Raw genomic sequence first — 18,724 nt, 5'->3', positions numbered from 1 at the left:
AAACCAGAGCCAGGGACGGCCATGAGACTGGACCCTTCCTGGAGAGTGCAGATACCTTGGGGAAGACACAGGCTATTTCCAAGGATGTGGAATTGAGAGGAGAGGCGATTTCGTAGCTTTTAAGAGGCAGGGGCCGCCCTATCGATATCTGGGTTATAGAAAAATATTATTGTTCTTATTTTAGAAAAGGGGAAATTGAGAAATTCAGGGCCCAGAGATACTGAGCACCAGTAAGCTTAGAAGGAGCCAAGGCCACGGGGTGGCTGATAGAAACCTGACCCCAGCTGTCCTGGGAGAAACAGCATGTACCAGCCTCGAAGCGGCTGAAGTCTCGCAGAGCCCTCTGTTCGTACCATCTGTGGTGCGGGGCGTCTCTCCGGCCCAGGTTTTGAGAAAGATGCTGACAAACTGGAGCATGACCAGAGGGGGCACCCAGGGTGACATCAGATCGAATCCCAGAAGGCACGGCTGCAGAAATGGGCTGCTCAAGCCAGGAGAAAGGGACGTGGGGTGGGGGTGGGGGGGTGTGCAGGACAGGATGAGGTCTGTCTTCGGCTAACTTCAGGTACCCCAAGGCAAGAAGGAAAACTCATTCTGTTAGTCCAGGGGTGGGAAGGGGGCCGGAGGAGGACCTGAGGGGCAAATTTCATGAGAGCACCTTTCTGCCCAACAGAAGAAGGAACTTCGTAAAAGAGGAAGTTGCTAGAAAAACAGGAGTAGCTGCAACTTTGCAAGGAACCTGCACTCAGATGTGGCCTTTCCTATTCTCAAACCACTTCGTGTTTAACCTTCTCAACACAGACGTGCAAAATTTAGAAAACTGTAAGAAAGAAAACAGAAATCATTCCTCATCTCACTGCCCAGAGATAACAACAACAATCCCTAACAGCCTGGAAGCATTTCCTTCAAGACATTCATCTACAAGATGTATACGTGTGTTTTTTTAACCAGGTGGAACCCTATTACCTAGATAAAATGCATTTTCCACTTAACATATTAGGATCTTTTTCTCATGTAATTAAAAACGCATCAGAATATTTCATTACATTATTGTACCCATAAATTATTTACTCATCCCCCTATTATTGGGTCTTGAGGACATTTTACATTTTTTTTCACTGTTGGAAATAACATTGCCGTAAACAGACATCTTTACTGCCATCTTTGGCTACTTCTTAAGGACAGAGCCCAAAGTTCATGGGTATCAATGGCTTCACGATGTCAAACTCTGTCCCCGAAAGGTTGCACCCAGTGTGTGTTTGCATCAGGGTGTGTGAATGCCCAACTCTTCACAGGCTGGCCGAGATCACCCCAAGGTTTCCCTGAAAAGAGTACTCCTCCATTTGAGAGGAGATTCGATACGTCACTTCTCAGGAACACGGCTCTTCTATGCCTACTTAGGACAAGAAAAGGTAGAAACTCTGTCTTGTGTGCCCATGTGCACACACACACACACACACACACGCTAATTCTCTGTTCTCTGTAAGTCCGGCAATACTTCCAGACCCTGGAGGACCTCGACACAAATCTACCCAATTGAGAAAGAGACCACCTCCCTCACTGTGTTGTAGGCGGCTTCTTGAGGCCTGGATCCCAGGCCCAGTCAAGGCCACAAAGGGCATCTATAGAATGGGCTCCATGGTTTCCAAGGCCCTTCCTGCCCCGACCATCTACCAACCTATCACCTGCGGGTGCCCCCTGAGAACCTGGGGATGAAAAAGGGCGGGCAAACTAGAGAAAGGGAGGACAAGGGAAATCGCTGTTGCAGGATAAATTGGGGGGAAAAGGAGGTGTTGGGAGAGGTGCGGGAGGCGGCGGCAGCTGGTGAGGCCTGCTCAGCCCCCTGCACAGCATGCCCTCTGTTCTCCAGGTCCCACGGGAGCCCCGGGAGCCCCGGGAGATCGGCTTTCCCTCTTGGCTTTCCTGGTCGCCTAGGACCTGGGCTCCCATCTTTCTCTTGTCATTTGAGCTGGAATTGGGAGTAAATCTCTCCAAGCAGGTAATTATCCGGGCCTCTCCCCCATCCCTAAGTCACTTTTCCCTCCCCAGCTGGCCTCTGATACTGACTTACTGCCCCTCAGGACAGAAGGACAGACAGACGGTTGCCAGGACAGTCCTGGGCTCCCAGCTCTGAGGAGAATGGCGGAGCAAGGAGCCTCACAGCCCCATGAATATCCAGTCTTCTTCATTTTCAGCAGCCTCCTGCTGGGTCTCCAGACTCTCATTAAACTGGGAACACATTACAAGGGGATCCGGAGGCAGACACGTCTCTCTTCCTCTTATATTTACACCACTTTTAACCGCTGTTATCACTGATTCTGGAGCATCAACCCTGCCTGAGGTGGTCCCAGGCAGAGGGGGCAGGAACAGGTCGTGGAGGGCATCACTGACATGTGGGTCCGTGAACTTGCCCCTCCCCAGCTCCACCAACAAAGACCCCCTGGGATCAGCCCCCCAAATCCCACACTCACCAACGACCCACTCTCTCTGCACTCCCAGACCCCCAGCCCTGGAATGTCACCGGGGGACCCAAACTGCCACCCAAACTTCGACCCCGCCCTTCTTCCCACATTTCGAGTATATTGTGTTGAAACAGGTGCTTTTTAAATGAAATCTATCACGCTTATAGAAAAAGGTAAAGATAATATAAAATCATCATGTTTATTTTAGCTATATTTTCTTCAGATCTTTTTAAGAAGAAACATTTTAAAAAATAAGACATTCTGCAAACAGTTGTGTTTCCCTCAGTGAGAGCCCACTGCCTCCTTCCTCAGAGGTAAGCGCTACCCTAAATATGGTGTTTATCATCCTCATGCATGTTTTTATACTTTTGCTACATATGTATCCAGAAACAATGCAGGGGACTGCTTTGCGTGTTTTCAAACTTTATACACATGCTACCATAATGTACGCATCCTTCTGAGATTTGCCTCTTTTTCCATTCAACATTTTTTTCATGACATGTCCGGGCTGATTTGCAAAGCTCTGCTTCATGCATTTCCCCTGCAGTATAGTATTTCCTTGTAGAAATCTAAGCAATTTAATTCATCCATATTGGTTTCCAGTTTTTTTGCCATCACAAACAGTTGCCATGACAATTCCTGCCTTGCCCGTATGCAAGAAGTTCTTTAAGGAACATACATGTTGGAGCTGTTTTCTTGACATGTCCGTCTCCCCAAAAGGACACGGACCTGTCACCATGCCTCCAGTGCCCAGGATGATGGGGGGCGCAGGGGGCTCAAAGAGTGTGTTAAACTGAACCAAGGTGAAAGGGATGTAGGGAGTCATCTCTTCCAGCCCCTTCACTTACAGATGAGGAAATGGACATCCAGAGAAGGGACATGAACTCAGATCATGAGAGAGCTAGAGCGGGAAACCTGTACAACCTCCCCACCTTCCTGGCCAGCCTCCATCGCTCCCCAGGGAGCTGGTGACAGTCAGGCCATCCACACAAGAGAGGGAAAAGCAAAGAGCAGAGAGGTGTTAAAGAGACCATGCCTGGGGCGCCTGGGTGGCTCAGTTGGTTAGGCAACTGCCTTCAGCTCAGGTCATGATCCTGGAGTCCCGGGATTGAGTCCCGCATCGGGCTCCCTGCTCAGCGGGGAGTCTGCTTCTCCCTCTGACCCTCCCCCCTCTCATGCTCTCTCTCTCTCTCATTCTCTCTCTCAAATAAATAAATAAAAATCTTTAAAAAAAAAAGAGACCATGCCTGGATGCTGGGCTCTCAGCCTGGAGGGTGGGCTCATGCTTGGACCCTCCCCCTCAGGGTGAGGCCTCATACCTGACATTCAGATTGAGACAGCAGATCTGGACAGCATGCACCCAGACGGAAGCCTGACTGTTGTGGTGTTTTATGTAGCAAGAGGAGTCCTGCTAGCCCAGTCTGGAGGAAGACCCTGGACTGGGACCCAGGAGACCCAGACGGATGGCCTAGAGGTGAAGAGCAGGCCTTCGCACCACATGACTTGGGATGGAGTCCCCGGTCCACTTCTTACCAACTGTGTGGCCTTGGGTGAGATATTTCACCTCTATGTGCTTCGTTTTCTTCATCTTTAAAATGAGGCTAGAAATCCCCGCCCCCTCATCACGATGTTGAGAGGACTGCACAAGGTCGTCTGTACAAAGGAAGTCCCACCGTGCCTGGCACATGCCAAGTGCTGTGGGTTCTAGCCTCACCCTCCCCTCCAGATTCCGTGCAAGCAGGTACAGCACCCAAGCACGGCACACAGTGTGGCCTCACATCCCCCTCTGACTCCTTCCTGGCCGTGGGCAAGCCCGTCCCAGTGTCCTCATATTATCACTGTATGTATCCACGTGTATAACCACTGGTGTGGCCAGGTCTCTGCCCATTCAGCATGGGCCACAGACCACGGGAAACAGAAAAGATATTCTGTCTTTCAAACGTGAAGTCACATCTCTGACGGTGCCTGGCTCTGCATCCGGCCCACCGTCCAGAAGCCGAACACACTCTGGCCCGCGGTGCGTCCCTGAGTATTGGAGGGACTGACGGGGGAGCCAAGTAAAGTCAGGGAACCTCTCGGAGCCCCTGTCTGTGCCTCTGGAATGACCACACAGAAACGTTCTGAGACGCAAAGTATAATATATATAAAGTGTGCTATGAACTGTAAAAGCACAATACAAATTTAACTAACATAAAAAGAAAGAGACTATTTAGCTTGTCTTTAATCCCTATACTGCTTAGACTCTGAGGGGCAGCCTGCCTTCCTGAAGGATGCTCAGTGATAATTCCTGGGAAATTCAAGGGAAGACTTAGGTTCCAAGAGACAGACATAGATGATCTTCATGTTTCTGGGAACCTCCTTAGTCACCCAAGGGCAACTCCCCAAAGTCCTGACCATTCCCCCCCGCTCAAAATCTTCACTGGCTCCCCACTACCCTTTAATTACATTCAGTTCAGCTCAGTCTCAGTTATCCTTGGATGCAGCCTGAGCTCCAGCCAAACCAGGCTGCTTCCCGGAAGAGCACACAGCCTTTGTTCTCAGCGCCCCAGGACTTTACCACCACCACCCCCACCACCCCCACCCAGCCTCCTGTATGCAGAGCAAGGGGTTTGCAACCCAGCTGCTTGCCAGAATCACCCAGGGGGCTGTCACAAATACAGATGACTGGGTCTCACCCTCCAGGGATCCGGACTTAATTGTTTGGGGGGGCCTGGACAGTGTTTTTTTAAAAGCTCCCCAGGTGACTCCGAAGTTCAGAGCCGACAGGTCTAGTATACTCTCCCCTGCAGGGGCGCAGCCTGCCAAAACAATCCATTCTCCAGGACCCACGGGAAATGCTGCTTCTTATGTGGCGCCAGTTCTCACCACACCAGACAGGGCTCCCCACCTCTGAGGCCCCCCCCAGGGGCTGTGCCTCTCCTGGGCCCTAATCACACTCTGCATCATGTTGGGGTCACCAGTGTCCCAAGCTCAGCCTATCAGGCAGCAAGCCTCTCAGGGGCAGGCTTAGGGTTGTTACATTCTCTGGGCCTCTGCCCACCCTTCCTATACCCACACCTCACAGTCCTCCTCAAAGAGCAATTGATCCAAGGCTGTCCATAAAACTCAGAACACCTCATGCACCCTCAGTCCTGCCCAGAACATGAAGAGGGGAAAAGGGGACTGTTCTCTGTTTAGGAGAAAAGGCCAAGGTCTGTACACTCACCCAGACACACTCCTGAGCTAGATGTTCCTCTGCGGATGCCCTTCCCCATAGACAGTGGGCCAAGGTATCTGCCTTGGGTCTCTGCTCTGGGGCGCTTCTGGAGGTCTACACATGGGAGGTCTACCAGAGGCAAAAACTATGAGTGTGAACACATAAGAAGATGCTCAACAGCACTCATCCTCAGGGAAATGCAAGTCAAAACCACCACGAGGTATGGCCTCACACCTGTCAGAATGGCTAAAATTAAAAACACGAGAAACAACAGGTGTTGGCGAGGATGTGGAGAAAGGAGAACCTTCTTGCACTGTTGGTGGGAATGCAAACTGGTGCAGCCACTCCGGACAATAGTATGGAAGTTCCTCAGAAAGCTAAAAATAGAACTACCCTACGATCCATCAATCACACTACTAGGTATTTACCCAAAGGATACAAAAATACTCATTCAAAGGGAGACATGGACCTCAATGTTTATAGCAGCATTATCTGCAATAGCCAACTTACGGAAACAGCCCAAGTGTCCAGTGATAGATGAACAGGTAGAGAAGCGGTGACATATATATATGGTATATATATATATACATACACACATATATACACAATGGCATATTACTCGGCCATAAGAAAGAATGAAATCTTGCCATTTGCAACAACATGGATGGAGCTAGAGAGTGTAATGCTAAGTGAAATAAGTCAGTCCGAGAAAGACAAATACCATGTGATTTCATTCATACGAGGAATTTAAGAAACAAAACAAGCAAAGGGACAAAAAGAGAGAGAGAGGCAAACCAAGAAACACTCTTAACTAGAGAGAGCAAACTGCTGGTCACCAGAGGGGAGGGGGAAGGGCAGGGGGGGAGGGGGAAACAGGTGCCAGGGATGAAGGAGGGCGCTTGTTGAGTGCCAGGTGTTGAATCACTGTATTGTGCACCTGAAACTAATATCACACTGTGTTAAACTGGAATTTAATCTTAAAAAACTGAATGTGAATACCTATATGTATTCAATAGGTACAAATGATATCATGCATACTATTTGTACACATACACACGTATACACTTTAATTGAAATGAGTTTCTTTGGTGTGTAAAAAGAGGAATCTCTCCAAATCCCTTGAGATCCTCAAGCAAAGACCCTTGGGAATCACCGTCTCCACAACAGCACCTTGCACACAGGAAGTGCCCAAGAAACATTTGCTCAGTTAAATAGTGAACTGAAAATTCAACCACTGATAGTTGCTTACGTCAATACAGCCACGTAGACAGATTCAGGGGATGAAGCCAACGTAAGCTACAGCAGTCAGCTACGGCCTGAGGGGGCCCGTGCCTTTTCCTGGGCACAGGCCCTGAGCAGGTACAACCGCGGCTCTAGGCTTGTGTCAGGAACGACACGGGCTTTGGAACACTCTAGACACAAGCCCTTTCCTTTCTGAGTCCCACTCCGAGGGGTGGTGAGGTGGGCCCCCAGCCACATGCTCTCAGAAGGGCCTCCTTGGCTTGACAAAGTCTCGGAGAGCCCTGCAGACCACCACACAGGGGATGAAGGTTATCCGATAGCTGGCCGACTCTAGGGCCCTTCAGGAGCTGAACTCAGAGCCCAGCCTCCACTTCCCACTCCCACCCCCCGCTGCCACTCACTGTCACAGGCTTCCATCTTCCACTCTGTCATCTGCTCCGCAGCTGACTCTCTAGGCTTCCAGCAGAGTCCGCGTTCCTAAAGACGTGGGTGTTCAGGTATGTTCCGACCCTGACGTGGAGGGGAGAAGTCTCTAGGTGTGAGGGGAAAGCACTTTCAACTTAGAGGCGTTTGCCCCAGCCTCTGAGCCCCCACGCCACTCCGGAGGCAGACGGCTGTTCCTAACACAACTGGCTCAGCTTTCCCCTGAGAAAAGCAGGCTTCGGCTGGCAAAGGCACATGCCTCAGCTCCTGAGAGTTCTGCACACACCAAGATGCCTGCTAGACCATAAAAGCCAACATAGTATTAGGGTTTGGACTTAGGCCTTCTGGGGAAATACCCTGCCCCTGCCCCTGTGTCCTCAATATCCTGGCCTTATGTGCTCAGCCCTAAAGGCCAAGTGAACCCCAGTGTACTGAGACCCCAGCTCGGCTCCTATATGCTCACCCTGGATGCTCCCACCTACTTGTTCAGTCCTCATGGAGACCTTCCGGGGCCTGGAGGAGATGACTAATTCTAAACCTGTTATCCTGTGTCTGATCGGCACAAACCAAAGTTGACAACCTACATACAAAGGATTTATGTAAAAACAAACAAAAAGCACCCCCAAACCAGATCTATCTAGAAACATGTTAACTATCCACAGAAAATCTATTTTCTCCATCTAGAAAAAGTACCTAACTTCTCATCTGCACAGCCACTGACAGGAAGGCTTGGAGAGGTAAAAGGACCCTAGGGTCCCACGGCGAGTAAGTGAAGCAGGTCTCACCAGGCCAGAGCCTACACCCTTTCAGCTTTGCTCCCCCAAGAAGAGGCTCCTAGCAAGCGCTGCTGATCTGAGCATATGAGGAGCAAATGAGGGCTTGACCAGCAGCCGCGGAGCCACAGCCTTCTGAATCCAAGGGTCAGTCACACACACCGCCTCCCCCCTCCCCCAACTTAAGCCTCCCTGGTAGGCATTCAGCAAACCGCGTACCTACTCCGTGCTGGGGGCACAGCGAGGTCTGTGGGGTCGCGGATGCAGACTCTCCTTCCACAGCTCCCCAGTGCAGGCCCCTGCTCGCTACCGCAGCCCCATGCCCACGCGGCTCAGGTCCTGGCCGTGAGGTCTCATTGATACGCAACAGAGTTCAAAATCACAGGCTTGGCAGGAAGTGCCATCTATACATAGCTCTCCCATTCTGTAAGCACCGTTGGCTTCTTCTGAATAAATGCTACCCTACATTAAATGCCAGAATTCGGCGAGCGATGCTGCATGTTTGCAATGAGATTGAGAACTAAAGGCAAGATTGATTCTGATGTGAACACCAGCAAAGCAAATGGGTTTTTGAAAACCCTGTAATTTCCGTGCAACCCTTGACTTCACTAAACACACATTTTTGGACTACAGCACAGTTAGGTAGGCATTAAACAAAAATGAGGTAGTCTAATGATGATTTATGTGTAGGATAACCTTCTATAAAGAATCCTGCTCTGATTTCAGGGTAACTTACAGAGGTGCCAACTTAACCAAACAATACCTCTTGCTCTGTGTCCACTGCCACGGCGTGATCTCAGGGCAAAGCGTTTGCTTGCAATTGTCTTAAATCTGCAGAAATTCACCCAGTGGGCGCTCTGGAAATGTGGCACCTGCCATGAACTAAATGGAAAAGCAAAACACGACACATGCATACACCACCAGAGGCACCTGTGAACACAGACTATTTTGCTTGACTGTGGAGCCGTGGCTGATGGTTCTGGAACCAACCAACTGGCGTGCAACTTCAGAGCAGCCTGCCTGCCAGCAGATTGGAAGGGGGACCGGGGAGCTGCGGGCAGGCAGTCCGGGGGGGGGCGGATCTCACGGGCTCCTGAGGAGCAGGTATCCAACCGGAGTTCCTGTACCCCCCTTCCTGGCTGGGTGACCTTGGGCAGGCTTCTCAATCCCCCCAAGCCTTGGTTTCCCTGTCTGTGAGGTGAGGTTAAGAACTTGGCCCCCCCAGATGGAATTGAAAGATTCAATAAAAAGATGCCTGTAAGCGGGCTTTATAACACAGAGGAAAGGTGAGAGAGACCGCAGGGTGCAGTTTGAGAGGTGGCCCAAGTCATCTCTAAGAGCTGACATCAAACAGCTCCTCACTCTGTGGCCTTGAGCAGGTGACTGAGCTCGCTGTGCCTCAAGCTCCTCATCTGCAAAATGGGGCTCATAATGCCAGCCGCTATACAAGACACTCGGGGGGATTAAACAAAATGACTCATGAAAAGCACGGATCACCTAAGAGCTCGATAACTGATCACTTCTCTTCTTACTAACCATGATCATCTTAGTTCAGGCCCCCCGACCAGGTAGAGAATTCCTCTGCTGCTTCTGGATGCCTCCCTGTCATCTCCAACCTGCAAAGGGTGGTTTCCAGCTTGAGAAGGTAGGATTTTCTCTCTGCACCCCGAGGAAGAAATTAAGGCTGTCTGAATCTGAGGCCCCTTCCCCACCAAAGCGGACAATAAACAACAACAACAAATTTAAGGGCCGGCTGCCTTTTCCTCTCTACAACCACCTTGATAAGGAAAGTGGTAATTGCCTAGCGTCCCTGAGACAGCCCTCAGGCTGGAGGCACGAAAGCCTGTTAGAGGAAAAGGGCTTGGGCTCTGGGTCCAAGCGCAAGGCTCTAGCACTGAGACGCTGTGTGACCTGGAGCAAACTGCTCGGCCTCTCTGAATCTCATTTCCTGTATACCTAAGAATGGGGGTGGCAGGCCTGCCTCACAGAGTGAAGAGGAGAATTCAATGACAGGACATTCAGGTACCTGCCAGCAGGGCCCCAACCCTCACTGCACCTGCTTCTTCACCTGTAAAGTGGGGAAGGTAATGGGGGTTACCGTGAAGAGCAAATGAGATCATGCAAAAGCACTTTCTACGCTGGGTGGTGTCGTGGAGATACTAGTTATTACTGAACCAGGGTTTGAGCGCATCAAGATTAGACCGGGCAGTTGGTGGAAGGGATCTGCGCTGTGTTGGCACCAAACCACAGGCCTTCACTCCTTCCCTCAACACAATTTTTATCGGATACAGTGCAAGGCACAAATGAATACAGAGATGAATACCACAATGTCTCGGCCATTTGTTTCTCCATTCTGCCCAGATACCAACACAGACTATTGGAGTTAAAAATGCCACAGTGACCCTCTATCTAGCCCTGGGCCCATACGGCCTTCTCAGGATCTCAGCCCGACACCCAACATGGGCCAAGGCTGGGCAACATCATGAACCTGGGGGGTCATTTCCCTGCTGTGTTTAGACCACTCCTTCTCCACCTGAAAATTCAAGTCTCTGCAGAGGCCTGATTTCCATTGAAAGTATTCCATGCGCAGGTTTCATTATCCCCATTTCACAGATGAATAAACTGAGTAACTCGCTCAAGAGCACCAATTTGGACTAGCAGACCACAGCCTGCCTTCTTTCCGCTGCATCCCACCTCTTCCGTAAACTGTCTGCTCCCATCTGTTACCCAATTTTCTATCGGGTTGTCTTCTCCTTGTGGGTTTGCAGAGTTTTTAAAATACATTTTTGCGTGTCACGTTTTTGCGAGGCAATTGTGTGTAGTGCTTAGGAGCACAAACAACACATAAGGATAAGCTGTGGCTCTACCACTTACTAACTTCAGGCAATTCACTTCACTTCACCGTGCTTCAGTTTGTTCATCTCTAAAATGGGGGAGTAATAGTCCCCTCATCAGATTGTTGTGAAGACCAAATGAGCTACACACACAAAATGCTTAGAACAGAGCCTGGCACCCGAGGAAGGGTTTAGTAAGTACGAGTCACTATTATCCTGTTGCTTTGTCCATACATACTTTTTTTTTTTTTTCTTTTTTCTAGAACTGCCAGGACCTTCTTGGCTTGGCATCCTTTTCAGACTGCTCTCACCACTTCACTTACCCTCCGGATCACCCCATCCTCTGCCGCCTTGCCTGCCTTTGTCCCTGTAGCCACCTCCACTAGAAGCCCTCTTTCTACCCCGGGTGGAACAGATTCCAAAACTCGACGGCAGGCCTCCCCCCCCCTCATGATGCCTCACTGGGCCGCCATCAGGAAGCATCATGGCTTCTGAAGGGAAGCTGCTGAAGGGAAGAAGCAGGTCACGGGCAAGTGCTACTCCTCTGCAAGGCCTGACCCCGTGCCCATCACCCAGCAGGGGCCCAAACCCCATGTGTTAAATTGCCTTGAGGGCACCATTTACTTTACTTTAGCCCAAGCTGACAATCCCAACCCCTTTTCTCTATGGCCCTAAATAGTCAAGAGCAGAGAGCCCCAATTTAAAAAAAAAAAAAATTTAAGATTCAATTTATTTGGGAAAGAGAACGAGAGAGAGCATGAGCAGGGGGAGGGGCAGAGGGAGAAGCTCCATCCCAGGACCCTGGGATCATGACCTGAGCCGAAGGCAGACGCTTAACTGAGCCACCCAGGCGTCCCACAGAGACCCCCAATTTTGCATCTAAACAGCAGAGCATCACAGGGGGGAACCCACAGAAGCCATCTCTCTCTGGGTCACTCTGGAGCAGCTCAGTGAAATAAAGACCAAGGACCGCCCAACTTAAACCCTTTAATGCCACGGAGTTTCTCTGTGACCTTACAGAGGCCTCCTCCTTCCTCCCTGCCACATGACCATTCAGTGGGGGCAGAGACTGGCGCTGTGTCATCTTCGTTAATCATCTTCAATGAGACTGGAGGGGAGAGGGGCCTGAATTAAACTGAATTAAATACAGTGCCTGCCCTTGCTGGTTATATATTCTTGTAATGGGGATAACACAGATTTCAAATACTACAGGACAAAACACGGTTAGTGCCTTGAGCAAGGAACCGAGAAAGTCCAGAGGGAGTTCACAAAAGGATCCCCTTGAAGAAGGTTAATCAGGGTGATTTTTAAATCCATTCAGAGCAGAAATCGGGAAAGACATCATGGAAAAAGTGGTATTTGAACCAGACTTTGAAAGATGGGTAGGTTTTAGATAGACAAAGAAAGAAGTCTGATAGTAAAAAAAAAGCATCCCAAGAGCAGTTAAAATAATGCGTCCTGAGAATGTCAGGAGAGAAGGGGTGAAAGGGGGCCCTGAGAGCACATCGGTATGGACCTGGGTTTATCAGTAAGTGTGGAGGCTGGGCCCCAGGACCTCCAGGGCCCTTCCAACTCTGACAGTCTGTGACTCCATCTGTTTGTGGCCTAGATGCAACCAAACTGGTTTCCAGGCACCACCCATCTCGTTCTTGTCTGTGCCATCCCCCGTCCGAGTTGGTGTAGACATATGGGATCTGAGGTCGTCTCAGTATCAGCCTGAGCAAAATGCAATTAATACGTTGACTCTGCATTCCAAAGCAAACCAAGACCGTATGTGATTGTTTACTGTGTTGAGATTACCCATCTCCGTCCATCAGAGCTGACAACATGAACGGAATCCTAAACTCCCAGATCAGGACGGTCTTTGTGTCTCCCACTGGGCCAAAAACAGAGCCAGTGCCCAGTAAAGCCTTCTTGTTAGAATGGCTGTTTTGTTCCCAGATGTTTCAGCTGGAGATCTGTGGCCCTTCAGAAAAGCCAGAGCCTCTGGTCACTGAACACGCAGCTAGAGGTCGGTGCAGGGGTTAGGGACACGTGTCTGTCCCCGGGCAAGTGCAGGAGACAGGGACGGGCCCTCCTCCCCTGTGAGAACCTGAGGACAGTCCATTCTCAATGAGGAGCCTGCTCTGGAGAGGTAGCAGGAAGCAGAGGCCCCTGGAGGAGCCCGGTTCAAACCCAGGCTGCAGCCTTTACAAGCTACGTGACCTTGGGTAAGTTGCTTAATTTCCCCAGGCTTCAATGTCCTCATTTATAAAATGAGAAAAACCCCAACAAAACAAAAAATGTTATCTCTCTGAAAGGGTTATTGTGAGGATTAGAGATAATTTGGGTCTCAATACATGATAGATATTATCATTAATCTTATTATTATGCTGTGACAGGTGCTACGAGGGCCCTGGGGATAAAGAGATGGAAAAGATACAGCTGTGTACCCACCCTGCAGCAGGCAGGCAGAGACCACCGCCTATCACGTAAGAGGAAATGACAGGAGGGCTCCAGGAATGGAATCAGAGAAGCGGTAAGTTCTGTCGGCAGGCTTATGCAAGGTCTCCTGGAAGGGACGCACGGGGACCAAGTTTAAAGGACAAAAGAAGAGTAGGGTATCAAGAAGGAGAGGAGGGGATAGGTACAGAGGAGACAGCAGGATCAAATGAAGAGGTGTGAAAACCCAGGGACAACTTGGCACCCTGGGGACGATCAGGGAGGCGGGCTCCCGGACTCTCTCCCCCGGTGAAGGTGGGCTGCGGTCCAGGGCACTGCCCACTAGCCAGGAAGGACCCCTCTGACCAGGTTCCTCCTTGCCCCTGCTTCTCCCCTCCCCCAATGCACAGGGCTCCCAACCCAGCCAGGGCCTGATGACAACCCTGCGTTCCAGAGCCCCATCCTCTGATCCAGGCTCATCTTCCAGAGCACCGGCCGACACATCTGGCCCGCATCTGAGCAGTGTCCAAAACTCCCCTCTGGGGCCAAGACAGCCAGTCAGGATGCTGGTGAAGAGCATGCTGGGAAACTCCCACAAGGAGCCCACATCGATATAATCAGGTCTGGTGGAAATTAAAAGCTATTAGGAACAGGGCCGGATTTATCTTTATATCCAATAACATGCATTGTAATGGTGATCATGCAGATGGGAAATTAAACCACATCTCGGCTTCACTGGAGGCCTTAATTTTTATTTATGTTTGTGCACAGCCCTTTGCCCTCTTTCCCCCACCCCACCCACTCTGGAGAGCCAGTTCTCCTCAAGACCAAGGCCCCCAGGAGAGAAGTAAAGGGTAGGAGTCTGCCAGATCATAAGTGAGAGGTTCTGTGCTCTTATATCTTAAATAGCCCAATGGAAGGAAGAGGACCAGCTTAGAGGAGGGGAAAGGCAGGGGGAGAAAGGGGCAGGTGTAGTAGGTAGCTCTGGGGAAAAGTACCATTTTGGGAAAGCCTGCATTTTGGTCTCTTTCCTGGGGGAAAGCACAGTCAAGAAGCTGCTTAGAGTTTCAGCAGGGAGGCTCACCTGCTCCTCCCAAGTGTGGACAACAAGGAAGGCTAGCCTGTGAACAAATACCCAACTCATGGAGCTGGTTTAGGCACCAAGCCTTTAATTCCTTCCAAACCCCTTCAGAGAGAGGCGTTGCAGGGCAGGCTCCTCATTTGCAAGGGCCTGCACCCACCCCCTTCATCCCCCTCCTCGCAGGGCATCTGCTCGCCCCAAGGAGATGTCTCCTGGGGCCCCTCCTGCTCTCCAGCACCCGCTCCTGTTGGCCCTGTGGTCTGTGGAGGACTTGAACCCAGACCTGCACATCCAGAGATCAAAGTCAACACTTTCTTTTTGCTCCAGAAGCCGACCCTAAGGCAGCAGGGGGAAATAATAGGCTCCTTGATCCTTCCTTAACTCCAAGGCAATCTAATCATTAAATCTTCCCCCACCATGAGAAGCTGCCATTCAACCTCCCAGACAAAACACACACACACACACACTGGGTACAGTGTATGGATGTCAGAGAATCCTATTTTTATGGGAAAAAAACAATAAACAATTTGCATTTTCCAAAATTAAAGCATGCAGCATGTGGGCCCAAGTTCTGGCCTCTCATCTACAGAGCCTGGAGGAAGCAAAACTTCAATATAGGTTCTCATGGATTCCTCTGGGAGCGTGTTAGTTGGATTCATGTGCTTTGGAAAGTCTGTCCCTGGATCTAAACCATAGCTGTAGAAGGATCTCGAATGATTATGGATGGTGCTGGAGGGCTGGGCAGAGGAGGAAAATTCTCCAAGGCTAAAGGAAAGAAAGGGGTGCTATAGAACCAAAGTTTACCAGAGCCCTGCAGATTAGCATCAAGCCCACTTTCCTGATAATTATGCCCTTTGGGGCCACCAGCCGTGTCTTGACATCAAAGACAGCCCTGAAGCACCAACTACCAGGGTCACCTTGGGGAAGCTCACTGCCTCCAGCTCCTACACATAGGAGTCAGGTAAACCTGCCTTCTCTCCCGTCTGAGCTGGACTTCGTACCTCCCCACGCCCACCGTGCTCACCCTTACATCAATGTTGTCCCCACATTCCTTCAGAACACTTCCAACCATCCATTCACGCTCCCCTGGAACACTGAGTGTGCACCTGCCCTGCACGTGCAAGGGGGTGTGTCAGAAGCCAGGGATGTGTGGATGAAAACCAGCCAGTTCCCACCCTGGGAAACTCAGTCTAACGGGGGACGCAGAGCCTGTGACGTAGTGGAAACAGATACACCACAACAGGAAACCCCAAGAGGAAGGGAATGCGCTCTTCCACCCCATTATCATCATCATCATCAAAGCCACAGCTGTCCTCGGTGTACCAGGCAGCATTCAGAACGTTTCCCATAGATTAACTTCTTAAACCCTATAAGGTAGGTCAATCATCATCCCCATTTTATTGCAGTTGGGGAAACTGAGGCACCATGGGGCAAATGACCTGCCCAGCTGGTTAAACAGTGGGGTGAGTCTCAACCCTGGCAGTCTGGTCCCAGGGTCCAGGCTCTTTATCACCGCACTCACCTCAATTCCACAAAGCCTTCCCTAAAATCCAACACTGACTTTTTTCCCCTTCCTGAGGCCAAGGCCCTCCTTGTCTACAGCACATATTTAAAGCCTCACAGTAACACTCCACTGGACACATTTGCATGGTGCAGGGAGGCAGGTCTGTGTAGGGGTGAGTGCACAGGTTGAAAGAACAGACCTGAGTTCAAGCCTTGGCCCCCTGCTTAATGGATCCATTACCCAGAAGAAGTGACTTGACTTCTGTGAGCCTCAGTTTCCTCTTCTGTGAAGTGGAGGGGAAAATACACTTCCGGATTTTTATGAGGATAAGATGAGATCATACGTGAAAGTTTCTTAGCCAGTGCCTGGCATATAGTAAATGCTCAGATAATAACTGTTATTTAATACTACTACTAATTAATATTTTAATGAATATAACTCTTAGTCCATAAACTCAAATGTATAAGAAATACCACATTTCTTTATGTTCTGTAAAGCACCTTCACTCTGACTCTGTTGGATAAACGGGCCATTCGATCTTCATTACTGGGGCCTCCCCCAGGAATGTGTCAAGGTCTGGAGTCTCTCACCAGCCGGTTGTCCCTGCCTGCATGATCCCTTTGGGTCTTGGTTGTGCACCTCGTGCCTCCTTTGGACGCGAGAACCCTGGCCCCCGCCCCAGACCCTGTGGAGCCACACACAGCCCCCCATTGTGGGGTCCCACTGCTTCCTCCAGCTGTACCCACTAAGTGGCCCATAGTCCCAGTCCCATCCCTGGGATTCATTTGTCCCCCATTTGTTCCTTGTCCTCAGAGGCTCTCTTCGCCAGCCAGAACACCCATCCTAACCTTTCCTATTAGCTTATGGTTTTACAAAAGGCAGGAAGAGCAGCTGTCTTCAAGTAGATTTGGATTCCTGTCCTGCTAGGAGCTCTGAGGCCGGGAAACATAATGGCCTGGCCATCTGCTTGGAACTGAGAGAAGGAAAAAGTACCAGGAGCAAAAGACAAATTAGTGTCTCCAGAAGAGTAGCCTGCCACGTTAGCAGTAAATATGCCTAAGCATCAGCTCTTCTCCTAGCTAGATGTCGGAACCGATGCACAGGTTCTCCCACTGAGATACTGATTTGGAGTCCGTCCCAAGCACCAGTGTTTTTCAAAGAGTTCCCCCGGGACTCAGATGTGTAGCAGGATTAAGAACCCCGGTTTTACAAGTGTCATGCATAGATCTCTGCCTCCCCTAACTAACCCAAAAACCTGGCAGCTGGAATCATCTTATACGGCCAACGATGGCACATCAATGCTGTAGGGGCACTCACTACCTGGCCAAGTCCCTCCATTTCACAGAAAGGAGAAACCAAGGTCCTCAGCAGAGAAAGGAAGAAAAAGCAGGAGAGCCCACGCAAGGTGCCAGGATGAAGGCAGCGATGCCGAGCAGTGGGGAAAAAACCCACCATTTTGTAACCAGAGGCCAAGAGGTATTTCGAGGACTTGAGGTCCTCTCTTGGGGTTTCCAGACCTGATTTCCTGTTGAAGGGAAAGGGAGCCAGTAACAGAAGGCTTCCTCTAACAAGGTGAACCTATGACATGGTACTAACCTCTTCCCCCAATACCAGGCGAGAGCGAGGCCAGCTAGAATCCTAACGGGGTCTTCAGCCAACTCATGAAAAAAAAGTCCCATAGGCATGAAACTCAGGTCTGGTCCTCTGAGGACCCGGTGCTCACTGCTCTAGTCTCTTGATGTGGGAACGCAGGACACAGCCGGCTCCGAGCTCCTCTCCCTACACAGCCCTTCACAGTGAAGGGGCTTCCAGCTTCACCTCCCACCACCAAAAGCAAAGGTAAGCAAAGACCCAGGAGCCAGGAAGGATGGGGGCTCCACTCTTTTGGGGGAGTCGGACCCATCCTGTGTCGGACGGGACATTCGCACACTGAGCAGAGGCCACCAGCATATGGGTTTTCACCACCCCGTACACAGACGTACCAAGCCAAGACCAAAGATGCCTTTGGGCCAAAGCATCACCAGAACAGTAAGAATGAATCAATCACCAGAACCGAACTCAAGAGCTCAGCTCAACAACCAACTCAGCACCTCTGCTTCATCTCTCCTCTCGCCCCAGCACCCCTCCCTGCCATGGCCCCACAGTCCCGCCTTACCTGGGATGATGGAGACCGTGTCCTTCTCCCAGGACACAACGCTAACATATTCCTGCACTGAAGAGGGGATGAGGCACTTGAAGACGGCCACGTTTCCACGCATTGACCTTTGATCCTCCACCCGGACGGTGTAGGGTTCCCTGAAAACTGCAGAGAGATGAGGGGGTGGGAAGAAGGGGGGTGTCACAAGGCGGGGACAGAGTGGGGGCCCAAGAAGGGAACAGAGAGCCAGCTCAGCTCCCTCAGCAGCCCCAGGCCTCACCACCCACCCCCCATCACCTCCTCCCCCACCTCCCATTTAACCAGCCCAGAAGTTCTTGCCATGATCTTACTCCTGCCTGAGCAACCTCCTCCCTGCTCCACTGGACAGCCTACTCTCCCTCAGAAATATCCAGTCTCCCTCTGCAAGGCCCTAAGTCCAACTTCGAACCTTTCTAATTTCAGTGAGTATTTAATAAACCATTGGATTGGAGGAGCCTGAGGGCAGCACATCCAACAAGAGGATATGTAGGTAACAAGGAAATACAATAGAATTCCTCAAAGGAAACCACACTTGATTTCCTGCATTATGCCTGGCCCAGGGTGGCGATAGTTGGGGGCATGGTGACCATAATTTGCCGAAAATAAAAACTG

At 50.6% G+C, this 18,724-nt stretch overlaps 1 protein-coding gene across 1 annotated transcript in view; it reads right to left on the bottom strand.

Moving 5' to 3' along the window:
* The window catches only part of DSCAML1 (DS cell adhesion molecule like 1), a 320,533-nt gene extending 302,324 nt beyond the window's left edge, over window positions 1–18,209 (bottom strand). The window contains exon 1 of the mRNA XM_045892888.2: window positions 18,092–18,209. Within this exon, the coding sequence (XP_045748844.2) occupies window positions 18,092–18,194 (103 nt within the window). The 5' untranslated portion in view covers window positions 18,195–18,209. The remainder of the gene's footprint in view (window positions 1–18,091) is intronic.
* Between the last annotated feature and the right edge of the window lie 515 nt (window positions 18,210–18,724).

Source organism: Mirounga angustirostris, unplaced genomic scaffold (genome assembly GCF_029215605.1).
Source record: "Mirounga angustirostris isolate CCGP_5_RB_7025 unplaced genomic scaffold, mMirAng1.0.hap1 SCAF_13, whole genome shotgun sequence".
NCBI lineage: Eukaryota > Metazoa > Chordata > Mammalia > Carnivora > Phocidae > Mirounga > Mirounga angustirostris.
This window is presented reverse-complemented; position numbering and strand designations above follow the sequence as displayed.